The sequence below is a fragment of the Ochlerotatus camptorhynchus genome, unplaced genomic scaffold, assembly GCF_037179485.1.
Source record: "Ochlerotatus camptorhynchus isolate MF236.1 unplaced genomic scaffold, CSIRO-AGI_Acam_v1.1 ptg000067l, whole genome shotgun sequence".
In the NCBI taxonomy this organism is placed as follows: Eukaryota; Metazoa; Arthropoda; class Insecta; order Diptera; family Culicidae; genus Ochlerotatus; species Ochlerotatus camptorhynchus.
Window position 1 is genome coordinate 2,337,957 of NW_027040557.1, and position 26,503 is coordinate 2,364,459.

Consider the following 26,503-nt stretch of genomic DNA (forward strand, 5'->3'; position numbering starts at 1 on the left):
GGGTGTGTGCTGATAAATTACAAAATTACAATTACATCATTATTCCATACATCAGCTTGAATTACGTTGATCGATATTACATTTTTTTGCTGTGCACTACACCACCGGAGTCAGCAAAGTTCAACAATCCATCGTTGCTTATGCCTTTGTTGTCGTTTGGAACCAGTTTTGCGAGGTAGGTGACGATTGTGCGTATTTCTCGCGTAAATTTTGAAAAGGGCCTAGCCTGAACAATACGTAAAGAGCAAATTGAAACATTGTACGTCGCGTGAAAGTGGAACTTAATGAAGGCCTATGTACTTTTTCGTAGTTTTTAGTTTTCGGATTTGAAAGATCGTCGGTTACAGTGGCCTGCTTACTGAGCAGAAAAACGCGGTCCCAGGTCCTTACATATCAAAGAGATTTATAGTAAAATCGCTTGTGTATCGTGTATTTTGCGAAACTCATTGTTGTCGTTGGTTCCGGGTTTGAATGGATACAAAAATTAGAGCAACGGTATTATGTGATATGAGGGGCTCGGTGGCCTTAGAGCAACCGTTTTTGCTTACTGAGCAAAACATCATGAGTCTAATCTCAGGCCCATCCACAATCAAGATTCGTCAATCGTTTTATTTGTTAATATGACTACATGGTAATAGCAGCAACTCGGTGATTAAAAAGGTGCTCGTCTGCCTAGTGGCAAACGTTTTTGCTTACTGAGCAGAAGACCGTGGGTTTAGTCCCAAGCTCCTTCGCGTTATATGATCGTTAGGACATTAATTCAGCTTATCGTTTACCAAAACGAACCCTGCTGCAAACCCAACCCTATTATCCAACATCCCAGTGATTCCTCGTGGAAGTGCAGAGGTGTTCTCGGCTTCCATCAAAGCGAGTGTCATGTCAACACAATCCTTCCCATTCCTTTCTTGACCTGTGTTCGGGCGCGGCCGGCGCTGGTATTGCCTAATTTAAGATCACCAGTTTTTACACATTGAGGATGATTGCTAGTCCCAAGCATCGTCTATTGGTTCTCTGTGTAATTACAGCTGATCTGGCAATAACAGAGTAGCAACCGTGGGCGGTCAATCAAGCTCAAGCTCAAGCTCAAGCTTAAATTAAAATTAAAAAAGTCACATTTTTCAGCAAATACTAACCATTAATTATAAATTCAAGAGACAATAATTTAGCTGCATCCAAAATATGCGTCATAAAAAGTTCTAAAAGTATCTACAAAAAAAAATTCTACAAAAAAAAATTCTACAAGAAATGAACGTATAAAAAGATATTTAAAGAAAACCGATTTTCTAGGGGCCACCCTAACCTGCTTGTTAAAAAAAATCATTACTCCTGAAGCATAAGAGCTAGAAATATGGTGTCTTCAGCAAAAATATGCGCTAAATAAAGTTCTGAAAGTGTCTAGAACCAGGTCGATGTTTTTATTTTAGTGAAATTAGGGTGGTCCATAAAATCGGTGAAAAAACAAACTTTCATATTATTTGTGATAGACTACTGCAGTGTTCTATAAAGATGTAGAACAATCAATTTGAAGCAACTTTGCTCATTACAACAAATTTCTATCTCTTATGGTTCATGAGTTATGATTATTTTAAACATGCAGAATAGGGTGGCCCTAGAAAATCGGCTTTCTTCAAATACCTTTTTATACGTTCATTTCTTATTAAAACTTTGTTCTAGATACTTTAAGAACTTTTTATGTCGCATATTTTTGCTGAATTCCGTTCCGAAAGTATCTATAGCTGAGCCTCCGGTGCCGTTAGGTTACGCGAATTTCTAAAAGGTTACATCAACGATTATGCGGTCATTTCACCGAAATTTTCTGATTACTGTATAAATTTGTATTTCTATTAATGTGGTGCTGCCGAAAAATTTACGTTTTGTATTGTATTGTCTAAAAATATTGGAAAAGATTCAGAAAATCTGTTTCATTCCTCAGATTCTAAAAAAAATATATATAAGAGGGGATGTTGGCTCTAATGTTGGCCTATGGATCTAATATCGGGCCCATCGCTAAAAATTTGCTATTTATCAATTTTATCTAGATGAACGCGTTATTGGGACGGTACTAATGAATATTTTGGTCGCTTTTGAAAATTTAGACGATTGCTGAATTTATGTATGGGCCCAAATTAGGGGCATTACATCTATTTCCCCTGTTTTATTTGCCAGCACGAGAAAAAGTTGAATCGCAAAAATCGACCTTTCGGTTTATTTTTTTTTTTATGATGGCAATGTGTTTTTTTTTCAAGAATCTGAGTATTTTTTTTGTTCAGGCTCAATTGAATAAACTTTACAGAGCCAAGTTCTCAATTGCGTTATACATAATTAATGTCCTAAATCTAGAGTTAAATGAATTGAACCGATTACTCGCGGTCGCCTCGAGGTTAGTAGAGATTTACAGTTTTATGGATGGGGAACATGACATTTCATCTGATTATCTGACGTTTCATGTAAATAGAATACTTTTAGAAGCAAAATTGTATCGTAAAACCATTTCACCGAACATCTTTCAAACATCGAAAACCCTTCGTTTTCTTTTTTTTAAGTCCACCTATTATTATCACATCTTACATTAAGTTCAGGAAGTGCGTGCATGTGGAACGCCTCCGATTACAAGCCTTCCAGCAATCAACGATTACCTAGATATTTCCAATCATTTCCCACACACTAACCTATAAATATTCTCTATCAAGGTGGGGGGGGATGAAGTAAAATAAAATGGGATCAATGGAATGGGAAGCACGCATTCTTCTGGTGGCGAAAGCGAAACAGGCGACCAATATCGAAAGTCAGTGACACAGTTGATTTTATTTATTTTGTTCGTTTATCACAATTTTATTGGATTGTGGCGGCGTCGGCGGTGGGACGATGAGAGCAATTTTGGGTAGTAATAAAAATATAAAAGTTGAACTACGCCGATGAGATGGATGGATCCAGGTGGGAGGGGACGAAAGTAAACATTGAAGACAGTGATTGGCGCGATTTTTATGATTCCATATTTTATGAACGGTTTTGCCTGCAGTTCAACTTTTAAAGAGAAAATGTATGAGTAGATTTCTCAGACAGTTCCTGTCACAACTGGGTTTCGCTGTGTCGGTGGTGGCGGTGCGATATCAGCGTCCCTTCCAGGCGCACACGAATCCTGCTTGACTGACTGACACTCATACGCCAAATCCTGGCATCCAACATCCACAGTGTCGCAGGAATGGAATCAGGAGAACATACATCTTCCACCCATCAGCCGCCCACGTACGTTACACACATACGGTCGGTCGGTGGAGAACGAAGAGATTATAAGCGCATTACGGAGGCGTTTTTCTCGTGTTGGCTTCCCTATCCTGTGCTTTCCGCCGAAGTTTCCGTTTTGATTTCCCACATTGGCGATTGCAAAAGCGATGGGGTGCTTTAAGCTTTTCTCCCTGCCATAGGTGGAGTTGGGAAAGGTTGGTAGGGCATTCACTTCACTTGTTCGTCTAAATTCTCATAGAAACTTTTAACTGTTTGCGCAACCGTTAAGCCTCAAACCCACGTTTGCTCAAATTTTGAACACAATTTTACTAACCATGAACCATGAAAATTTTCACAGGATCACATCATCTTGTTTGAAATCAGTCTAAAATACATTTCCCAAGTTGGTGTGTCCTAATATGCACTGCACATGCTGCACGGATTACATCCTGCACGACGCTTATAAGGAAGCCTCTAAAACTTGTGTTCCCTCGTCAACAATCCTTTTGACTAAAAAACTCTAAAATATGGAGCTTCTTTCCACAACCTGTGCACTGCACAGGTTGCACCGTTTTTCGACGTTTTGCTCCCCCAAAATCATCATTTCAACCCGCTTCATCGCTTCCCCTCACCACTGCCGACTACGACATCGTGGTCGGGATTTCGTATCGCTACTCCCGCCGAAATCGGAACGGCAAAAGTTTCAGATATCATTTCATGGATTAGTTATGGCACCAATGAACACTACCGTGTCACAGTTGATGGTGATGGCCTCCAGCGTCGTCGTCGTCGTCGTCGTCGTCGTCTAACTTTACAGTTATACAGAAACGCTTTCGATAGTTTCAGAATCTTATCGCCAGTGACGTACAAGCTCATCTAAATTGGTAAATGGATTTTCGTTCCTAGCAGCTTTTCGAGCTGAGCTCGCCATAAATGAATAGTGTTTCATTTTGGAGTGTCAATTAACCTCCGGTTTTCTCCCGGTCTTATCTTTTTTTTTCCTCACAGAAACACGGTCCCCGGATGAAGTGCTCGGCTTGCAAGATCATCGCCCACGCCAGCTGCATCTCGGTGCTGATGGAGCGGACTCAGCTGCAGTGTAAGCCCACCTTCCGGGATGTCGGCGTGCGGCAGTACCGAGAGCAGACCAAGACGACCCACCACTGGATCCACCGGCGGACCGAGAAGGGCAAGTGCAAACAGTGCGGGAAGGTGAGTCTTGATTTGGCTTCATTATATTATCGACCGTTGGCTGTGTCATGCATTCTTGCTCTATTCTTTTGCTGGCGACAGCTTTAGTCAAATAGATTTTCCCTGTTGCGATTGTTTGCAGTTTTTTTTTTTGACACTATCGTTGCTGATTATAGGAAATTGTACAACTGCAAAATCGCTTTAACCAATACAATTTTTGTAGTAGATTATAGTTGCGTTCTTCGTTCCTTACAAATTTCATATTTTTTATAGCAAAAATTTTAGCTTTAAATTTTTTTTTTCGGATTCTCGTTTTCTGCTTTTAAAATGTACATACATGATGTTGAAAATCACGAGGTTTCAAAATTATAACCAGCTATTTTGCTGTAATTGTTTCCATAAAAATAGGTTTACAAAAACCTATTGTTATGGAATCAATTATAGCAAACAACCAGTAATTTAGCAGAACTTTTTGAATTCACACTGCCAGATTACTTGACAAATAATTTTCCCACGTGAAATCGAACTTTAAAATTTATTTCTATGATGAAAATGAAATGTTCTAGAAACGCAGTGAAGTTGATAAAAATTGATGATATTTTGTACTTGTGTTACAAGAAATGGCTGTAAAGTATGTGTTGGACGCTTAAAGACTGTTAATTGTGCTTTTAGAGACTCCCAATCAGCGATTTAATGTTATTCTAACTCTCGAAAACCACATTCTATTTCAACCTACCGATGTCTCGAACCAACGTGGGTTCCTCAAGCAACTTATTTTGAAGCAGTCTTGAGAAAATATCAAATCACTCCGGTGATTACGCTGGATTTTCCTGGACAGCGGATGAGATTACAAGCTGCGATATCGTTGCTCCAAATAGTAGGCTAACAAAACTCACCAGCTGCGATTATCACCAAACTGTGGTGAGTTTGAGTTTCAAGATTTTTGCTTTACATCCGAACGCGACCCGAAACATCCATTACCACTGGCAGCAGTAACTTCGTGTTAGACATGGGTGATGAGTAAAGAGGGATTGCAAACTTTTCTATCTCGTTCTAAAAAACGATGTGCAACGGATTTAATTTTGCGCCGAGTCAACTCTCAACTGCAATTTCACATGTGATGAGTAGTCTCGCAGTATCAAAGGAGCTTGTAAAAACAATATCGCATGATATTTTGTTCCAATATCACGAGTGATATTGAAAGCGTATGAGACCAAAAAAAATTTCATTATGAGAATGTAATTTTTTTTTATTTCAGTTATCCTAGGGTTATTAATAGGGACCATGTAAATGGAAATCGCGTAAATGGACATCGCAGTATGTGGTATATAGAAATATCTTTGCTCAGTTTGGTACCATTTTTTGGTGATCCAGTACCAAATTTGAACAGTCATTAAGTTAAACTGCGTGAAAGCAAACAGGATATGCCTACTTACAGTCCGCGAAAAGGACATAATGAAATCAGATTCCGATGCGATCGGAGGAAAAGCTATCGTTCCAAATAAATTAGTTATTAGTGATTACATTTCGAAGTGTTAAGAAAAGTCTAGCAAAAGCCTTGGCTTCAAGAAGACGGAGTTTCCACAGAAGGCAAAGCACCCAGCGATAGATCCTTACCCTCTAGCTTTTGGCCTCCTCCCATCGAAGTGTTACAGTCCACTTAGTTCGTTCCCCCGGACGGAACAAGATTATTAAAATCTTATTAATTTCTAGAGGTCTTCTTCTTATTATTATCTATTATTATTGTTATTATTAATTGAGAGCTTTCGATGCCTGTACCATTTTTACATAAGAATAATTGTGTGTCAAGTACAAACATACTCTATGTCCATGGAAGTCGGGAAATTTTCCAACCCGAAAAATTCCTAGACCGGATCGGGAATCAAACCCAGCCACCTCCAGCATGGTCTTGCTTTGTAGCTGCGCCTTTACCGACTGAGCTAAGGGAGGCCCCCACGAGATCGAAAAGTGTCTGCCTATGTGTGTGTTACTCACTTTTCTCGGCGATGGCTAAACCGATTTGAGTGCTACTGGTTTCAGTTTGTTTGTATCTATCACTCTATCACCCATAGAACTCTATTGCATTTTATTCCGACCATCATATTTGAGCAGTTCCACGCCAAATCGATCCGAAGCTCTTTTGACGTAGACTACGTCTTACAGGAAGGTACTAGGGGTAAATCGAAAATCTAAAATTGCGACCGTCACGAAAATATGTAAGGTTTTGAACGCTTATAACTTTGTCATTTATAGATGAAATTGAAATCCAAATTCACCAATTGATAGGAAATAACTCGCGTAAGCTGTTACGATAAACGCTTTTTCAATTCTGACTTTTTAACATTTATTACATTAAGTTTAATGAAACAATTCTGGGTTTTAAATATTATAAATGTCAGGCTTTTTAAGATTTCTTACATTAAATTTAATGAAACAATTCTGTGTCTCAAACAATCTAAATTTAAGACTTTTTAACATTTCTTAAATTAAATTAAATGAAACGATTCTGGATCTTAAATACTCTAAAATTAATCTTCTTTGGGACTTAAATACTCTTAATGTCTGACTTTTTACATTTCTTACATTAAATTAAATGAAACGATTCTGGGTCTTAAATACTCTAAATGTAAGATTTTTTTAACATTTCTTATATTAAATTAAATTAATCTACTCTGGGTCTTAAATACTCTTCATGTCTGACTTTTTAACACTTCTGGGTCGTAAATACTCGAAATATCAGACGTTTTAACAGGATCATAAATACTATAAATGTCAGACTTTTTAAAATTTCTTACATTAAATTTAATAAAACAATTCTGTGTCTTAAATACTCTAAATGTAAGACATTTTAACATTTCTTAAATTAAATTAAATGAAACGATTCTGGGTCTTAAATACTCTAAATGTAAGACTTTTTAACATTTACTACATTAAATCAAATGAAACGATTCTGGGTCTTAAATACCCTAAATGTCAGGCTTTTTAACATTTTTTACATTAAATTTAATGAAACAATTCTGGGTCTTAAATACTTTAAATGTCAGACTGTTCAACATTTTTTACATTAAGTTAAGTGAAACAATTTTTTGTCTTAAATACTCTAAATATCAGACGTTTTAACATTTCTTACATTCAATTAAATACAACAATTATGGGTCTTAAATACTCTTTATGTCTGACTTTTAAATATTTCTACATAAAATAAAATTAATCTTCTTTGGGACTTAAATACTCTTCATGTCTGACTTTTTACCATTTCTTACATTAAATTTAATGAAACGATTCTGGGTCTTAAATACTCTAAATGTAAGATTTTTTTAACATTTCTTATAGTAAATTAAATTGATCTACTCTGGGTCTTAAATACTCTTCATGTCTGACTTTTTAACACTTCTTACATTAAATTTAATGAAACGATTTTGAGTCTTAAATACTCGAAATATCAGACTTTTTAACATTTCTTACATTAAATTTAATGAAGCAATTCTGGGTCGTAAAAACTCGAAATATCAGACGTTTTAACTTTTCTTACATTCAATTAAATACAACGATTATGGGTCTTAAATACTCTTAATGTCTGACTTTCTAACATTTATTACATTAAATGTAATGAAACAATTCAGGATCATAAATACTATAAATGTCAGACTTTTTTTACATTTCTTACATTAAATTTAATAAAACAATTCTGTGTCTTAAATACTCTAAATGTAAGACTTTTTAACATTTCTTACATAAAATTAAATTAATCTTCTCTGGGACTTAAATACTCTTAATGTCTGACTTTTTACCATTTCCTACATTAAATTTAATTAAACAATTCTGGGTCTTAAATACTCGAAATATCAGTCTTTTTAACATTTCTTACATTAAATTTAATTAAACAATTCTGGGTCATAAATTCTATAAATGTCAGACTTTTTAACATTTCTTACATTAAATTTAATGAAACAGTTCTGGGTCTTAACTACATTAAATTTCAGACTTTTTAACATTTTTTACATTAAGTTAAGTGAAACAATTTTTTGTCTTAAATACTCTAAATATCAGACTTTTTAACATTTCTTACATTAAATTTAATTAGACAATTCTGGGTTGTAAATACTCGAAATATCAGACATTTCTTACATAAAATTAAATGAAACGATTCTAGGTCATAAATACTCTTAATGTCTGACTTTTTAATATTTCTTACATTAAATTAAATTAATCTTCTCTGGGACTTAAATACTATTAATGTCTGACTTTTTACCATTTCCTACATTAAATTTAATTAAACAATTCTGTGTGTGTGTGTGTGTTTGTGTACAATCTAACCCCCACTGTCCGGCAGTGTTATTATGGAAGAAAACTGCTTTTTATTACCCTTAAATTAAAGCAGGTTTAGTCCGGGAGTTAGAAGGTGTTAGCTCTATTGCAGCTCCAGTGACCCATTTCAGAATGCCTGGTAATTCTTGACCACTCCGAGGTCACTTTTACTTACAATAAGCCCCGCATGTTCACTCTACCTTTTCAAATGGATAATGGTATCATAAACACACTTCCAGATTCAAATAATATTATTTCCAAATCTGGCACGTATATAGTTTTGAAATTTGTTCAACTGTATTAAATCGATTTGAATGGACATTTCTTATCAATTTTGTTTCGAATACCTCTTGATTCATCTGCTGGCAGCACTTGCTGGCCCTTACCGGCGACTAACTCATCTGCCCGCAAATGCAACAATGCCTAAATCTCAAAGCTCTCCGAACGTCCCCTCGAAAATGCAATCGAGATATGTATAAGAACAATCTTCAACTGGAACGTACTCACCAAATCAATACATCCGGGAGCAAATTCCCGATGCTTATTTTTCTCTCGCAAACCCGTCGTCGTCGAACGGCAAAAAAAGAAAACTCGGTGAGCAATTTTGTGACACGGAATTTTCGCTGACCATAAACCGCGAATTCACGAATTTCACCACCCCGAACTGCGAAACACGTTCAGAAGCACTTTTGGTACAATTTCGATCAATTTCTTTGGAAAACACAACCAAAAAAGTTACAAGTGAGCCAACATCAACACCGATTGTGCCGAGCTCTTTCACGCACCTTGCAGCGCGTAAATAAACTGAAATTAAAAATTATCACTCGCGATGCCACTAATTTCTGGTCCGGGAGAAAATCAAACAACGCAGATCGCGACATCTCTTCTGATGTTTGCAAACATGTTGAATCACGTTTTCTTTCTCTATTCTAAAACTTCCCGGAAAGCGAGAAAACTACCAATCACACACGTATAAACTTCCGGGAGGTAGAGCGCCAGCGATAATCCGGCAATTGCAGCCGAAAACTCTCAGAGCGAACGCACGCACAAAACAGAGAACAAACTTAAAACACAACCGTATCCAAAGGCGTTCGAAACTGCACCCGCACTTTAGGTGAATCATCCTGTCGCAAAAAAGCCATGCAGGAGACGGATTCTTCATCGACTTTAACTGGTTTAGCGCATTGGTCACAGGCGAAAGTCATGCTGACTCAGTTTCCAAAAGTGCTTGCTCAGCTTCAATCTCGGCTTCAACTTTTCACGTTGGGAATAGTCTTGCAAGCTCAAAGGAGCTTGTAAAATCAATATCAGGTATGATATTTTGCTCCAATATCACGCGTGATATTGAGAGCGTATGAGAGTGGAAAAATATCAATTTACTAATGATCATGTCATCACTGCAAATTATAAAGCTCTCTCCCGGAAATCCTGATCGTTACGAAATTCAAATCGAAAGAGCTATGGACAGTAGGGGGTTGTTAAGTTGACCCACCCTAATCAAAAAGCAATTATTTTTCCCAACAATGTTGTCTCAGACGTCATTTCGATTGGAAGAGACGTTTTCGAGCTATGATTTGTTGAAAAATATCAAAGACGCCATTTTGAAGTTTTTTGCGAGATTCAAAATGGGTGAATTTTAGCCCAAATGTGAATGATTGACCGTTGCAAAGTTACATGCAAATTGGAGAAGGTCGAGTCCAATTTTTTTTTGCATGGACCTAGAAATGCTCCTCGACATTGCGCCTTTAATGATTTTTAATTAAATTCGATTTCATATAACCACTATACCTTGATGGTCATTTAGTGTCTGAAGCATTTCTAACAAAATTTGTATTAAATTTGGATTAACTTTCAAACTTTTTTCTTAAAAAAATTCGAAAGTATCGTTAAGTGGTAGTTGCATCTACAATTTCCCCTTTATATTTAAGGTTTTTTTTTGTAATGGGTATTAGGTTATAACCACTACAACTTGATGAAGCAGATCAATAATGTATCTTTTGTGGACTCCAAAGTTATTCTACGCAATCTTGCTCAACAGTTTCTAACAAATCACCGTTCTCACCAATTAGAGCTCTAAGCCGATTCGTCGAAAGCCGTCTTCCATCACTGTCAATTATGGTCCTTTTCCGTCGCAATTAATGGCTCACAGCAACATTCGCTCAGACGAATTCAACAATCCAATTCCAATTTCCCGGCCAAAGTTCCATCACAACAAGCCCGAAAAGTGCGATTCCATGCCAATCGCCGGAACAATTAATTATATTCGTCATCATTATACGGTCCACCGATCCAATTCCATTCCATTTGACTTGTCGGCAAAGTTAGAATTTGGTGCCAAATTCCTTGGACTTTAGGGGAAAACTTTCGCTTCGACCGGCAAGCAACTTGACACCATGCTGGGAAACTACACTCCTCTAGTACACAACTTTTCGAGTGTGGAAAGCGAAATACTTTTCCCACGCACCCACTTATACCATATGCCTTCTTCGGTCCTTTTGCGAATTTCGCCAAGGGAGTTTCACACGAAAGTTTTCCTAGAGTAGTCCACCTTCATCAGCATTGGAATCGGGGGCAGACGGTTCGCATAAGTTGCCATGCTTTGACAACTTTTTGTCGAGCATTAAACTACCAACTTCTGCTTAGAGTTCTGCTGAAGTGGTGCGGCAGCCAAAGGGGCAGCTTGGGGCAAAGCTGATTGAGAGATTATAATTTGATGGTGGGAATTTCGGCGATTGGAAATGGGAATTAATAATTTCCAGTTGTTCCTCTGTGAGGTTTTTTGAAAACTGCTTGAATGCTTGAAGGTCGTTGTCAACGAGCTCCGCACAAAAATCGCTGTTTTCGACTCGGTGTAACAGATAACGATCGAACATCTGTCATCGTTCACAGCATAATCAAATCAATCCTTCCTAAGACCGCCAAGCACGTTCGCAAGCATTAAAATATTCAATCTACATCGCACTAAACTACTAAATTAGTCCATTTCTGTGTTTTCCGTCTGCTTGCAGCGAACCTTCGAAATGCTGTGTAATGATGTCCATTTATTTCGCCCACACCAAAAACACCCCCTTTTTTACATCGTCAGAAGCAACAGCTCTCCTCAAGATGGTTCTCGCGGTGGGATTTTCCCATCGGCACCTTCCTGCTAATTCTTCCATCTCGGGAAAATGTGATACAAGAAGCATTTCAAATGGAAAATTCCTCCACTTTGGCGGAGCTGGCAGCCAAAAACGAGTAATTTGACCCAGTTTTTTCCCGCTTTCCCGGTTTCGTGACGAAATTCAACACGGACAATGGAAAAGGTTCGCATTTCCTCGGAAAACCGGTGGAAGGGGTAATTACACGCGAAATTTGAATTACGGGAAACCTCCTTTTGTTGGGTTAACTTGGCTTGTCCTGTTCATTGGAAGGATGGATTGAGAGAAAGGAGAGCAGGAGGGTGTCAGATTTTTGCCTAATTGTTCAAAATGTTTGGGAAAAAAGGTTGAAGGGAGCATTCAGGTATGTCCCGGTTAAGAAAAACTAGTTGAAGCACTGATGAACTTCATGAACGCTCAATGTTAGAACTGTTAGTTTAACGTTTTACTCACCGCAGCGCAGTTATGGTCCAATTTATCGATGCAGAGTAAATAGTATGCAGACTTCTCATCCGAAGTTAGAGCTTTATGTTTTTCCATATTCTCACCCTCTCGATTCTATTTCCTGGTAGTAGATCAAGGTTGTGAGCATAGGTTTTGTGTGCTGTTGACTCCTCGGTTATTCGACTCGGTAGCTTGAGCAGTTCTCCGAAGATTTCCTTAAAGTGTGGCATTTCTTCTGGAATTGTTCTTAGGTCTCTGCGCCTCCTCACTCCATTGAAGAAGTCCTGTTGGTACGGAAGGACCTCCCTAGTCTGTTGAAATTGATTAACCATGAAAGATTTATTTAGTTTTCCTGATCGGGCAATGAAGACCAAGGCCACCCTTGGCTTTTGTTTTTATTATTTGTTCATAGCAAACTCTATGTGGAATTCCAATCCGAATAAAATTAGTGACTTGTTTTTTTTTTTTTTTTTTTGCTTAATAATTTATTTGATAAGGCTCAACCGAATTAACTTTACAGAGCCGAGGATTCTTGGTCACTATACAATACATCTTAAAACTATAGTCAAAAGGTACAACACAATAAACACTTTATCTTCCGCTATCCAAAAAGCCTCCTCCATCAGAACTGGAGCCGCTTCCAGTAGGTTCATTGTATGGCAAATTGTTGTACGCCAACGAGGGTCAAAGTGCGTCCATTGCAGCAATGGACGCAAAACGTGGTCAGCACTCACACACTCATCACGAAACGGTTGCTTTCCAAAGTCGACGACGCATCGACCGAAAGAACTGCTGATGAAGAACAATGAGGAGGACCACACAATGGTTGCTGCCGAGAAAACAGACGATCGCGTAGCACACATCGAGAGTGGCCTGCTTTTGTCGACAGCCGAGTGAACACTGCAGTGACTTGTTGTTTCAGGAGCTTTCCTATATTTATCGAAAATGGCAGGATAGAAGCAACATACCACAGTTTTGACCAGATATATGTGCTTAGTAGCCAAAACCCGCTGTTTGATGTTGAGAAGTCTGTCACGATTTAACCATAATAATGAAGTCAACTGCAACTGTGTCTTCGATTGTATTTTTATACAGCACTCCAAGAACTTTTACCTCTTCACTGACGATCAATTCCTCTGGTGAAGGAAATCCTGCTTCAAGTTTCAAGCCGACTGTTTTCTGAAGATTCAGGCGTGCTTCAGATGCTTCTCCAAACTAATGAAAGCAATCAATGACCAACTGTGTTTTCCAGGGTGTTTGATAATTATAGTTACGTCATCTGCATAGGCTGTATTGGACTCATCTGTATAGCTGCATATTTGAGAAAGTCGGTCTAGTAGACGTTGTGAGTACATTACAAACAGACATTCGAAGGCACATATCGTTTATGAAGAGGACGATGATAAGAAGGCACTGGCGTGCACAGGGTGGGGAAAGGTGAGGCAATTGCCCCACCTTTTATAAATAAGATTTCTATTTCCACATTTACAAAATTATGATAACTTAATTTCTTGATAACTTGATTTGAAGGTAAAATAACTTCATTTCATAATATGAGAGCACTGAAAACCATTTATTGCGTCAACTCCTTTAAGATGGTGCCTGAAAATTGCACCACAAAGGTGCATGAAGGGACAAACATCAATTAAATTGCATACAAAAAATTTCTGGTGCAATTTATTTTTCACGGTGGTTCATGGAGAGCTAAAAGAAGAGGGTAAATTTAAGGTTGAGAAATTCACCTTCATGGTGGTAAATCGAAGAAAAAGTTTTATTGAATATTTCTGGTGTCAAAATATCATCAAGGTGGTGCATTGAGGGACTCATCAAAATAAATAGCTCTGGTGGAAAAATTGAATCACGCTAAAAATTTGGAGGTGCCCATTTAATTGAAAATTTCTTGTGGAAAGTTCGCAACATTGTGGTGAATGTAGAAGCAAGGTTTATTCATTTTTCTGGTGCATAATTTGCATCGTTCTGATAAATGCAAGCTTCATTGAAAATTTATGGTGGAAAACTTGCACCATTCTGGTGCATGAAGAAGCAAAGCCTGAAAGTTGCACCACAAAAGTGGCGTAAAATTTGCATCATTCTGATGATTGAAGGGAAGCTGCTTTACTGAAAATTTATGATGAAAAATCTAAAAATAGGGGCAAGCATTATTTGGTGAAAAACCTGCAACTTTCTGATGATAGGAGAAGTAATCTTTATTGAAAATATCTGGTGGAAAAAGGAAATCTGCACCAAACAGAAGATTGGAGAAGCAATTTTTATTGAACATTAACGGTGGAAAATTGGCAGCGTTCTGGTCAATTGAAATTTTCTGGTGTAAAATTACCTGGGGCAAGTTTGCATTAAAAATTTCTGGTGTAAGATTTGCAACAGTCTGCTGCATAGATGGGCAAGCTGAATTGAAAATTCCTGATGTAAAAATTGCACAGTTCTGGTGAATGGAGGGGCAAGCTTTATTGAAAATTTCGGATAGAAAAACTATAACGTTTTGATGAATGGACGGACAACTTAAACTTGACTTCTGAGAAGAACCTCAAGGGTATTGAATTCTGAAGACAGTTCAAAAGAAAAGATGTCTGGGGATGATTTGATGAAAATTCTGCGAATATTGTTAAGTGAATCGTGCAGATAGTTCCAAGATAATTTCGAAAAGAATACCGAGAGAATTAAATTTTGAATTAAATTCCAAAGGGATGTTGAGGAAAATTTAAAAGGAATCCCAATGATAATTTCAAGCTCATTCTGGGAAGAATTTCTGGAGAATACAGAGGAAATTCTTCTGAAACTTCAGGGGAATTCCAGTTCTAAGGTGTTCTGAGAAAAAAAGTTCAAAAACATTCCGATAAAAACCTCAAGGATATTGAGTTTTTAGGACAGCTCCAAAATATCTCTGGAGAGAATTCAAATAAAATTCTGAGGATAATTTCTAGTATATCCTGCAGATAGTTCCAAGATAATTTCGAAAAGAATACCGAGAAAATCAAATTTGGAATGAAATTCCAAAGGGATTTTAAGCAAAATTTCGAGGATAATTTCTAGCTCATCTAGATAATTTCTCATCATTCTAGCTTACTTCGTCCAAATCAGTCCCCCAGGAATCATTGAAAATATTTTCCCGAGAGAAAATATTCAGATAATCCCGAGCAACCTGATTCTCAATAGGACTAGTAAGACCAAAACTGAAATTATGGGAACTCTCGAATTGCTTAGCAAGTTTCTGAGCTTTTTCCAAATTTGTGATCAAAATTTTACCACCTTTTTTAAGCGCTGGAATAGGCTTTTAAGGTTTTTTTTTTTCAAAATTTTTGTGAGTTTCCAAAAGGGTTTGGAACTCGGGTCTAATTTAGAAACATTATTTTCAAAAGTTTTGTTCCTCTCACGGCAGGACCGCGTGTTTTTTGATATTGTCTCCTACGGACATTTTTAAGACGGATCAAGAGCTGAAGATCGTCGTCTATTATAATTGAATCGAATTTAACCTCGCATTTTGGTAATGAGGCAGCTCTTGCTTCTACTATAGAAGTAGTCAGAGATTCAAGAGCATAATTAATTTCATCGTTCGTTTGCAAAGGAATGTTTGGATCGACGTTATATTCCATAAATGTTCGATATTGCTCCCAATCAGCTCTATGGTAAATGAAAGTAGAGCTGTTGGGATTACAAATTATTTCTTGGGATATTTCATTGCAGCAAATGTATCATTTCGGTTAAAGCCCTACTATTGCAACCATTTGACGAACCGATCATCATCCTCATTGTCGATGGGACTAAATTGCTAATTCAATTGGCTGTCTGAAAGCAGTTTGCATTGCAGAAGATGAACCACCACTGGAGCAAAAAATAAATAAAATTAGCTAAATTGAACAGTAGGGAAACGGTGGTAGGAGGACAACAGCATCCACCACGCACTTTGGAGTACTCCCCATCCCCAGATTAAATGCACCATAGAAAAAAAATTGTCCCTCCTTAACAAGATTCCTGTGCACGCTAGTGTAAAGAAGGTCTAACACGCTACCATGGGGGAACTCCAGACGATATTTCGAATGCTCTACGACCAGTCAGGTATGACTTCAACCAGTCTGTTATTCATTCTGAAAAACCTCAGCTTCTCCTCGGAGTAGGTATGCGGCACAGTGTCAAATGCCTTCGAAAAGTAAAAGTAAATAGAATCAACCTGATTCCGACGTTCTAACACATCAGATTAGTTGTTGTTGAGCGAGCGGGTTTTGCTGCAGTCAAGATGACTTCGTGAACTAAGGATGCGAGAATCTTTCCTAGAGAACAGAGTATCGAAATTCCACCGTAGTTTTCGACACATTGACCCTGCTTTGAGCACGGAGGCGACGAGGAACATTAGCTTGTAAGATTTCGTATAATTTATCGTAAAACGTGAGCACGTTGGCATCCACACCACCTTGAAGATGGTGTTCCCAATCTATCGATGAAAGTTCAAGCCGCACACTATCGAAAGTCGAAATCCACGATTTCAGATTAAGGATCAACTGGGTTATGAAGACAGCAATGAGTGTCAAGTTGTAGAACAAATCTAGATAGAGCTGGAATTAGGGTGTAACAGCTTTTGTAAACAATGACTTCTCTCGATGATGTCTAGAAAGTCTAGGCTCGTCCATGCAAATCAATATCACCATCGTGCCTTGAATTCCTAGAAATCATCGAGAGAAGTCATTGTTTACAAAAGCTGTTGCGCCCTAATTCCAGCTCTATCTAGAAATGGTACGTGATGAGCATCGATGTTCAAGAGTGGGAAGTGTGATGAAGTTCATTTGCACCAGGCCACAAGCGTAGATGAAGTCTGCAACGACGGCAGGTACCCGTTAACGTCTTCGTTAAAGATCCAGTGCAGATGAGGAAGATTGTAATCGCCAAATAGCAAGACGATGTCGTTTTCTGATGTTTGATCACAAATGCTCTGAACGACCGAAGCATGAGCAGCGTATAATCCTGGATCAGAATTAGGTCGGAGGTAGATACCGAAGATGTATATCGATCGATGGGAAAGCTTCAAACATACGGAAACTTGTTCAATTTGATCACAGTTTACTACAGATACGGCTGTACATTGCAGACTAGTTTTTACTGCAATTATCACAGCACCATAAATAAAAATAACGAGTAATCTGACGTCAGTTCAGCATCGCTTATATCGGGGCACAACCTCAACCGTCTCAGTGAGAACGACAACATCGTAGTCACAACTGGATAATGCTAGCTTGAGTTCGGTCGTTCTAGTAGTAGGCGGACAGCAAACGCTGTGGCTCCGATGCTCTACCGTTTTTGCTTTTCAGCAGTTTCTGGTTGAAATCGTAGAAGCTTCGCCGAAGAATATAGTGTACGTCTAGTAGGTTCGTCAGAAAGAGATGCGCTATCGATAATGCTGCAACTGGAATTGAACTGAGTATCAGGAGGCGGCAATTATACGAACGGAAGATACTTGCCTGGAAGAGCAGGCTGCGACGGCAGGAACTACGATGATGCTGCCGTTGGCTGTTCTGGGCGGAGAAGGGGCTTGCATAATGCTTATTGACATGCGTCCCGGCGAAGAAGATGGTGGTTGATGAGAAGTTTGATGACTTAATTTAATGACCTTAATTGTACTTGCCTGACGAGTTCGAACACAGGGCCGGAACTACTGGGGCTGGAACTGATGACATGTGACTCCGCTGTGCCGAAAGGATAAGGGCCGCCCGTAGAACCAGTTTGAGTTCGTCCCGGGCTGACATCTAAACTGGACGATAATGATGCTCGGCAAAAGGCTGGTTGAACGCTTATTGTTGATTTTATCCACATAACATATGGTGAACTTCATGTAAAATAACTGACTAAAAGTTGACCCCTTTTTTGTGTTACCTCAGTGGTATAACTGGTATAGTTGGCCATCGATCTGTCAAAATAAACTCAAGGGAAATGACTTTGCGCGCCATAGGTGGTGGTACTACCAACTACGACACTTTTAAATTGACCGTTAAATGCTTGTTCGATGAACAACTTGCGAGTGTTATGTCTGTTTGTCTGTGCCATAAGCATCTGAAAATCTGCCCATGAAATCTAGCAAACTTTGTCTTATCTCTTCACTCCATCATGGTACCAGTGAGGCGCCGTCTCTTCATGCAAAGCTTGAGAGTATCGTATGGGATTTCTATAGGAGTGACAGGGTAAGGAAATGTCCACCATGTTTCACGCACAGACTGACGTTTGCTGATGGGAATTTACCATAGGAGTAAAGAGTTGCAGTGTGGCCGAAAAGGCGATTTGTAAATTGTCAAGGTAATGCGGCCATTCTTATTTCGACTAGCTCTACAGGGGGCTTATCAAAGGATTTTTTGACTAGTATTTTCAAGTACTTTCAAGAGTGTTATAATCCAGTTATATTGTTCACTGTGCTTTTAGTAAGTCAACTATTTATGCTATGATTGCAGCACGAAATATTCTGTTGATGGATATTGACGTTTACATTAACAAAAATTGATTTTTTTTTTTTCTTAAAAAGCTAGAGATAAAATTAGGGTAAGTATGCCAGATTTAGGCACTAGTGGTCCTCAAACTGGCCCTATCGTAAATTTCACATTTTTACATCATTTTCGTGAGATTTCGGTAAATCTTCACAGATTCCGGTAAATTAATCTTAGTGTGCATAAATCTACGCAAATTAAACCATTTTATTTCAAATTTGATTTAGGCCAAAAACAGGACCACTCTTCTCAAAACTGGTGCAGTTACCCTACGTAAAATAGATCCGAACGATTACTTTCGTTTGTAAATAGTGCTTAATGTTGCTATCGAAGTGCTTGATTTGATTTATCGTCATGCTTGCGAATGGAACTAATGTCACCTCAAAACACTGCACATTTTCCGCATAAACCGAGACACTTGTTTCAAAATTTAACTGCTTCTCACTGGACTTCAAAATGTATGCAGTAAACTCCTAATTTGCACGATCGTATGTTTCCTCATACAAGTTTGATGCAATTGATTCTAATCAATTAGAAAAAAAAAACTAACGAAAAAAAAAATGGTACATACATTCTTCTAAGTTCACAGATAAAAGATTTAAAAAATATACGCGTGCGAATTTAGAATTCAAAGAATTAGACAAGTATTCGCGTGGAGTTTCCCCACCTTTTTGCGATAGACGCATTTCGCGCCAAATCGTATTCGGAGCTGGCAACACCCTCTCAGATTTCAATGAAACTTTCTGGATGTGTGGACCTTGACTAAATACGCCACTTTGCATACTTAGTTTTTCCAAAATTTATCTAGACTAACATTTGAGAAGGGCTAAACTTTTTCTGCCGATTTTTTTCAAAAAAATATTAATGAAAAATGACAACTCCTACAAAAATGTGTTGTATGGATGACTTTTAGGAAATTGTCCAAGTTATCGAAAAAAAAATACTGGAAAAAATTTGAGACCTACACTGAAAAAAATCATGTTTGATTTGGATGAAACTTTGCCTCAAGATATGTAATTATGTTTACTACCAACCGTCCATACATCGCGAGATGGGCACTTTTAAGGAAAAAAAGTTTTTCTTACAAAAACTTTTTCATGTCTGAACTGATTTTTTTTTTCATTTGCCATTTTCACACAAAACTAAACCAGTGAAGCTCAAAATCATCTCAGAATCCAATGAAGCTCAATTTGCGATTCAATTTTGTCTTATCAGCACTTAAGTTCACTTTGATTAATCGAGAATTTCATATGAAAAGGGCTCATGCTGCATTTCTCGCCAAATCGTTTTTGGAATTGGCAGCACCCTCTCAGAGTTCAATAAAACTATTTGGACATGTAGACCTTGTCAAAAAAAATATCATTCCCTTATTCTGTTGTTTACTTCTGATGCAAAATTTGATAAAATGTGAGAGAAAAAAGACAAGATTTTTCATATATCATTTATTTATATATTTTCAATGTTTTAAACCTATTTTCATACATGCTATTTTTTCTTTTTTCCAATCAAGTTAAATATGTTTGGTTCATATTCTGAATTAGAATACCTTTTTGCCGCTACTTTGTCACCAGTTATAGGCACAAAACTGTGGAATTTCCGTGTGCCAGATATTGTCTTTGTGCTGTTATATTGTTCTTCGAGTTCTTCTGACATTTCGATGTACTGTTCAGTGGATATGTAATCGAAACGTAGTTTTGTGATATTTTTATCTGTTTGTTCAACTGCCCAGTTATATAATTCTCGTGGAGTTGTTATGGTGTTTCCATAATCTCGAGCAAGACTAGCTTTTTTTGCCATTCGCTTGAGAGTGCCACCAATGGCATCACAGGGACCACTTATGAATTTTAGCCACAAGAAATCAGTATGAATTTCACTGATTTGCCTTATGAAAAATAATGTTGACAAAAAAATAATATATCGGAGCAGACTGGAACCGAACCATGGATTGAGATTACGAGGCCCGTGTGTTGAGCACTCATCTTTCAACGCTTGGGAAAATGAAATGGTTAAAAGCGTATAAGAGCTACCTCATGCTACCCGAAAATCATTCATAAGTCACGCTTATGAAATTCATATGTGTTGTTCATAAGTCGAGCCTTATGAAATTCTTCAGTCTATTTGCCTCAGTGTAGGAGTATCGGATGTTGCCTCAGTAGTAGACAATATAATCAATAATATTATTTTCTAATGATATAAGCCCTTTTCATATGGAGTTCTCGATTAATCCAAGTGATTAGTTGCTGATTGGACAAAATTTAATCACAAATGGAGCTTCATTGGGTTCTGAGATGATTTTGAGCTTCACTGGTTTAGTTTTGTGTAAAAATGGTACGTTAAAAAAATCAGTTCAGACATGAAAAAGTTTTGGAAGAAAAACTTTTTTTCCTTAAAAGTTCCCATTTCGCGATGTATGGACGGATATTTACCTATCTTGAGGCAAAGTTTCATCCAAATCAAACATGGCCATTTTTTTTAAATCGACTTTAAATTTTAAAAATCGATTTTTTTCAGTGTAGGTCTCAATTTTTTTTCAGCGAAAAAAGTTTGGCCCTTCTCAAATGTTAGTCTAGATAAATTTTGGAAAAACTAGTATGCAAAAGTGCTTATTTAGTCAAAGTCTACACATCCAGAAAATTTTATTGAAATCTGAGAGGGTGCTGCCAGCTTCGATTCGATTTGGCGCGAAATGCGTCGATAACTACAGAAAACAATAAGGATCGCTTTCGAAATTGGGCAGTAAACAGTTAGCATATAGCAGCTTACAATGAAATATCAGGATTCACCGTTGGGTGGCAGGTCATTGCATCACATATCGGTGAACAATGTCTACTTTTTTAAATGCAAACGTTAATATATTTTTTGCTGTGTAAAGCAACATGCTGAATTTGTTAAATCCAGCTTTATAGTTATAAATAGTGAACGAAAAACAAGTGCTAAGAAGTCATATAATTATAAACCAGGTTATTATTATTTTAATACAATTGACTACCAACTTCCCTACCTGATGATCGTGTTTGTTTGCGTGGGTGAGTTAAAAGTTAAGACAAATCGTCGATTGAAATGATTGTTTACTAAACGTCGATTTGAATAGTTACGCTTGAAATGAGAGATGCTCTAAACTTTTCCCGAGTGAAACTAGCTTGTCAACTTTAACCGTTGAAGTGTCAACATTAGCAATATCGTGGATATGCGGTTTCACGTCATCCTCTTTTTGATTTGGGGTAAACGGGGTCACGTAGAATGCTACCAAATCATCAGGTGTCTGTCCCGATTTTTAAACGCTTAGAGGTCCAGTACTAGACTTGCTGGCACCGGGATAATTTCTATTTACACTTTCAGGCGATTTTAAATTGGCTCACTACCCGAGCAAAGCTGAAGATCAAATTGAAATCAAAATTTGCTGTTATGATGTAACTTATTTTGAATACTCCAGTTGATCTCATTTTGGTTGACTTAACGGTTAACACAGCAAAAATGAGAGCAAAATTTTACACTGTTGAAGCAAACGGAAAACTAATCCTGCTTTCAATGAAATCAATTTGATTACTGATTTTGCATTCATAATGTTTAACTGAATACGGGCCTAGAGTAAATGGTTACCATTCATGTTTCTCAAGCTGAAAGGCTTAGGCTCCAATCTCACCGCGGGCAAGTTACGAATGACCTAAAATGTGTTAAACAAATCAGATAAACGATAATCATTAGTTCAACGACAGATGAATTTCAATTAAATTTTAAACAAGACGTAAACAGCAGAACTTCAAGTTAAGTTGCTTTCATTTAAAACGTCTTGACTGCATAATGAAAGCACAATATGATATCAGACTTATGTCGTAACATTTGAAATCAAAATGAGTTTTCGTTATGATAGGAACTGCACACTTTAATATTCTCTTTGCTTTCATTTTGTTAACCGACTTTGCTCGGGTACTTTACTGGCCTATTGGTCCCGAGCAAATCGATTATCCCATTGTAGTCGAAATTCTATGTTTGTTTTGATTCACTATGAATGTTCGACAGATAAAATGAGGGGTTCGTGGATTTTCCTATGCTTCGAGGGGTGCATCGATTAGCATGGGACCGAAGATAGTACCAGAGCTGGGCCAGAAAGTTGAACACGTTTCTTCGGGACCTTCTGGTCTTAGACTTACCTCTATGATAGTACCACTGTTGGACTGGCAAGCATTAACAGTGTTCGGCTGGGTGAGAGATTGAGTGGAAAGTTGTTCAAAAAATAGAGTCCATTTATCTCTGGTTAATTACTTTATTTGTACAGGCTCAATCGAATAAACTTTACAGAGCTTAGTTATCATTTGCGTTATACATTATGAATAATCTATAGTTATAGGAATTAATCCGAAATCAAAAACCATAATAACCAAACGTATATTAATGCATGTACAATTCAACTAACTTGTCTATTTTTAGAGTTTAGTTTAACTACTCATGTTACCTTTGTCGCTATTAGCTAGCTTCTACATTGCTACATTGCTCGCCTGTTTTCCTTCTCGGTTTTGAACTGATTGATCTGTTAATATACCTACACACATTTATCCTACGATGTTTAAAGTTATCTAATTTTTCACTGCGCTGGGGAAAAAGCAACCGGACAGCTTCTACTTTAAGGTAACCGAACCGTACCGCGTTTGGTGTGTAAGTTCTGTTTCGATTTCATCTTTCCTGTTAAAATTTCCCGTTCCCATACCGCTTTCACTTTTGCGCTGCTGTTTCCTTAGAATTAGTCGTCCCCGGTGAAAAATTTCCTATTCTTATTTTTTTTTGGTTCGTGTCCGTCCTAAATTGGGAGAATATTGCCGCCCTCACAAACGCAACGTAATTACCCTAATTATGGAGGTTTTCATTTTCTCGTTAAATTTTAATACCGTTTATTTGTGAGATGGAGGTGGATCGCGTTTTGAGATTTTTTTTTTGATCGCTTTGGAAATGTCAACACGAGATATCCGAGCGAAAGGTGGAACGAAGAGAGATGCAAAACCATAAAACTTGACCGAAAATGTAATTATTATATTGCTGCAGTGCTTCCGAGTCGTTCCGTTTTCCGTTGGTTCTGGATTGCGAGGATAATTTAATTTGAAAGCTGGGAAATTTTCCCCGGGCTGATGATGATTGCTGGTTTGCTGGTTTGCTTGTCTTTGTGGACAGGAAGTTGTGATTGTTTGTTTGTGAAAGATAAATGATCTGCATTTGGATAAAATATGCCTAATGGCTATTTAGAAGGTTATTTGATTGGATTCAAATCTTTCAAAAGCTAATTGAAATTATTCATATTCTTTGCTGGACCATTTTCCCATGAGAAAGAGGCGAAATGACTCCTAAAGAAGGCGAGGCTCGAGACGCGATTCGTGATATCAATACACAGTGGTTCAGGATGGGAATTTAGCAAGACATCAGCCCTACTTCATTTATCTTTAGTCTAAGATCCATGAAAATCTTTAAAATTTGCTGAATTTTTTATTTTCTATTAAATTCCCTGAACTTTTACAAAGTTTGCTGAGCTTCAACAAAAGGTGCCGATCTTCCTCGAAGTTTCTTGAACTGTTACATAATTCTTTGCACTTTTAGGAAGTTTGATGAAGTTTCTCGAATTGCTAGGAAGGGTTACGGGATGTAATGTCAGCCTAGCCCCTTATGAATTCAGCAAGTTCCATTTTTTTAAATCTATAAACCTACGAAAATACGTTTGGATTCATAAATTTTATAAAATCTACGCCTATGTTCAAAGGAAGGAGCCGAAATTCAACTTGGCTGAACAGGAAACACAAATTTCTATAAATATGTCTACTTTTGAGAATTTAAACCCTGTTTTCTAAAAATTGTGCATGCTTAAAAAAATCATCACGCTTAGATTCAGCAAGGTCCATTCTATAAAATCTAAGCCTATTTTTCAAAGGGCGGAGCCAAAAACCCAACTTGGCTGAACAGGGAAGGCGAACTTCCATCAAAATACGTGATCAAAATTGTGATTCAAAAATTCAACCCTGACGTATGGATTCAGCAAGGTCCATTCTGTAAAATCCAAGTCTATTTTTCAAAGATCTGAGCCGAAATTCAACTGGGAAGAACAGAAAATCCAAGTTTCTTTAAAAATTAGTACATTTGTGAATTTAAACTCGGTTTTCTCAAAAATTGAGAAATTCAACCCTCACGTATGAATTCAGCAAGTTCTATTCTATAAAATACAAGCCTATTTTTCAAAGATAGGAGGCAAAATTCAGTTCGCCAAAACATAAAAATCAAATTTCTATGAAAATACCTACTTTTGTGAATATTAACCAGGTTCATCCTTCACGCATGGATTCAGCAAATTCCATTCTATAAAATACAAGCACGAATTTCAAACGATAGAACCGAAATTCAACCAGGCTTCAATAAAATCTACCACCACTTATGAACTCACAAAGGTCTATTCTATAAAATCCAAGCCTGTTTTTCAAAGGACGGAGCTAAAATCCAACTTGGCTGATCAAGAAATCCAAATTTCTATAAAAAAAAAAACGTACTTTTGTTGATGTAAACCCAGTCTTCTCAACAATTGTGCTTGCTTAAAAAATCTACCAGGTATGAACACACGAGGGTCCATTCTTTAAAATATCAGCTTAATTTTCAACGAATGTGATTCTCACAAGAACGAGGAAATCCTAATGGAGCGAAATCTACGTTAAATGTTAGTTAAATCATTTCAGGAAAGCTCAGACTAACACTAAATATAATTCACTTGAGTGACAAATGAAAAACTTGATATTTGTTCCTCTCATCATTGCCACTCACTGGGTAGCAGTAACAGTAATGTTTATTCCAAACATGAATATTATTTGAATATTTAGAAATTTTATAAGATTTAGAATTAATCAGTACCTTTCAGAAATATTAATTAACTTCATAAGGCACACGGCCGCCGAATTTGACTTATATTTGAGTTCAGTTCACTCAAATTCACAAAAACGCAGGTCACTTAAAGACTGAGTAAAATGTTCCTCGATTTTTCAGGAAAAACGTTTTGAATACAAGGAAAATCGTGAGATGCTTCACTCAGTCTATTAGCACAAACGAAGTGACAGACGGAGCGGCTCGAAAATTTTGGTGACTAACCTGCTATTGCATTTTTTCAGTGTACCACATGGCAACACCACTACTACTGGATTGTACCACATGGCAACACTACTACTAGATTGAACTAGCATTTTCACCAAATGTACTAGAATGTTTTGGTTCTATCTCTTTCACTCTACTCAAAACCGAAATGCATAAAAAAATGACAAAATGATACGCACTCTTTGCACACTGTCAAAGAATCATTGTACACGAAATCAACTTTGTTCAAATCAAAACAAAAAAACTAACCCATCTGGTGGATAATGGCACAAGCTTCCAAGAAAATTCTATTACAGTGAACCACATTATTTAAATGGATTTCTTCACCACTTAGTCGTCTGTCACTTCGTTTGTGCTATTAGTATACTCGTAGACTGAGTAATATTTTCGTCGCTTTTCTTCATATTCGAGCAGATTTATGAGAAAAAGTGAGGAACATATTACTCAGTCATAAGTGACCTACATTTTTGCGATTATGAGTGAAAACCCACTCAATTTTGAGTCGATCTCATCTGCCGTGCATTAAAATTCCGATTAGGCCCTTCGGACCAGGGACCCACAAAGTCACTTTCAATCGAACATCGTCAAGCGACGATGAAGCTG

The 26,503-nt window shown here is 37.4% G+C and overlaps 1 protein-coding gene across 6 annotated transcripts in view; it reads left to right on the plus strand.

Annotated features, from left to right (window-relative positions):
• rdgA (retinal degeneration A) overlaps window positions 1-26,503 on the plus strand; it is a 381,463-nt gene that overhangs the window by 286,774 nt on the left and 68,186 nt on the right. For all 6 annotated transcript variants that reach the window (XM_065216762.1, XM_065216765.1, XM_065216766.1 and 3 more), the window contains one exon: window positions 4,234-4,437. In XM_065216762.1, coding sequence (XP_065072834.1) covers window positions 4,234-4,437 — 204 coding nt within the window. The remainder of the gene's footprint in view (window positions 1-4,233; window positions 4,438-26,503) is intronic.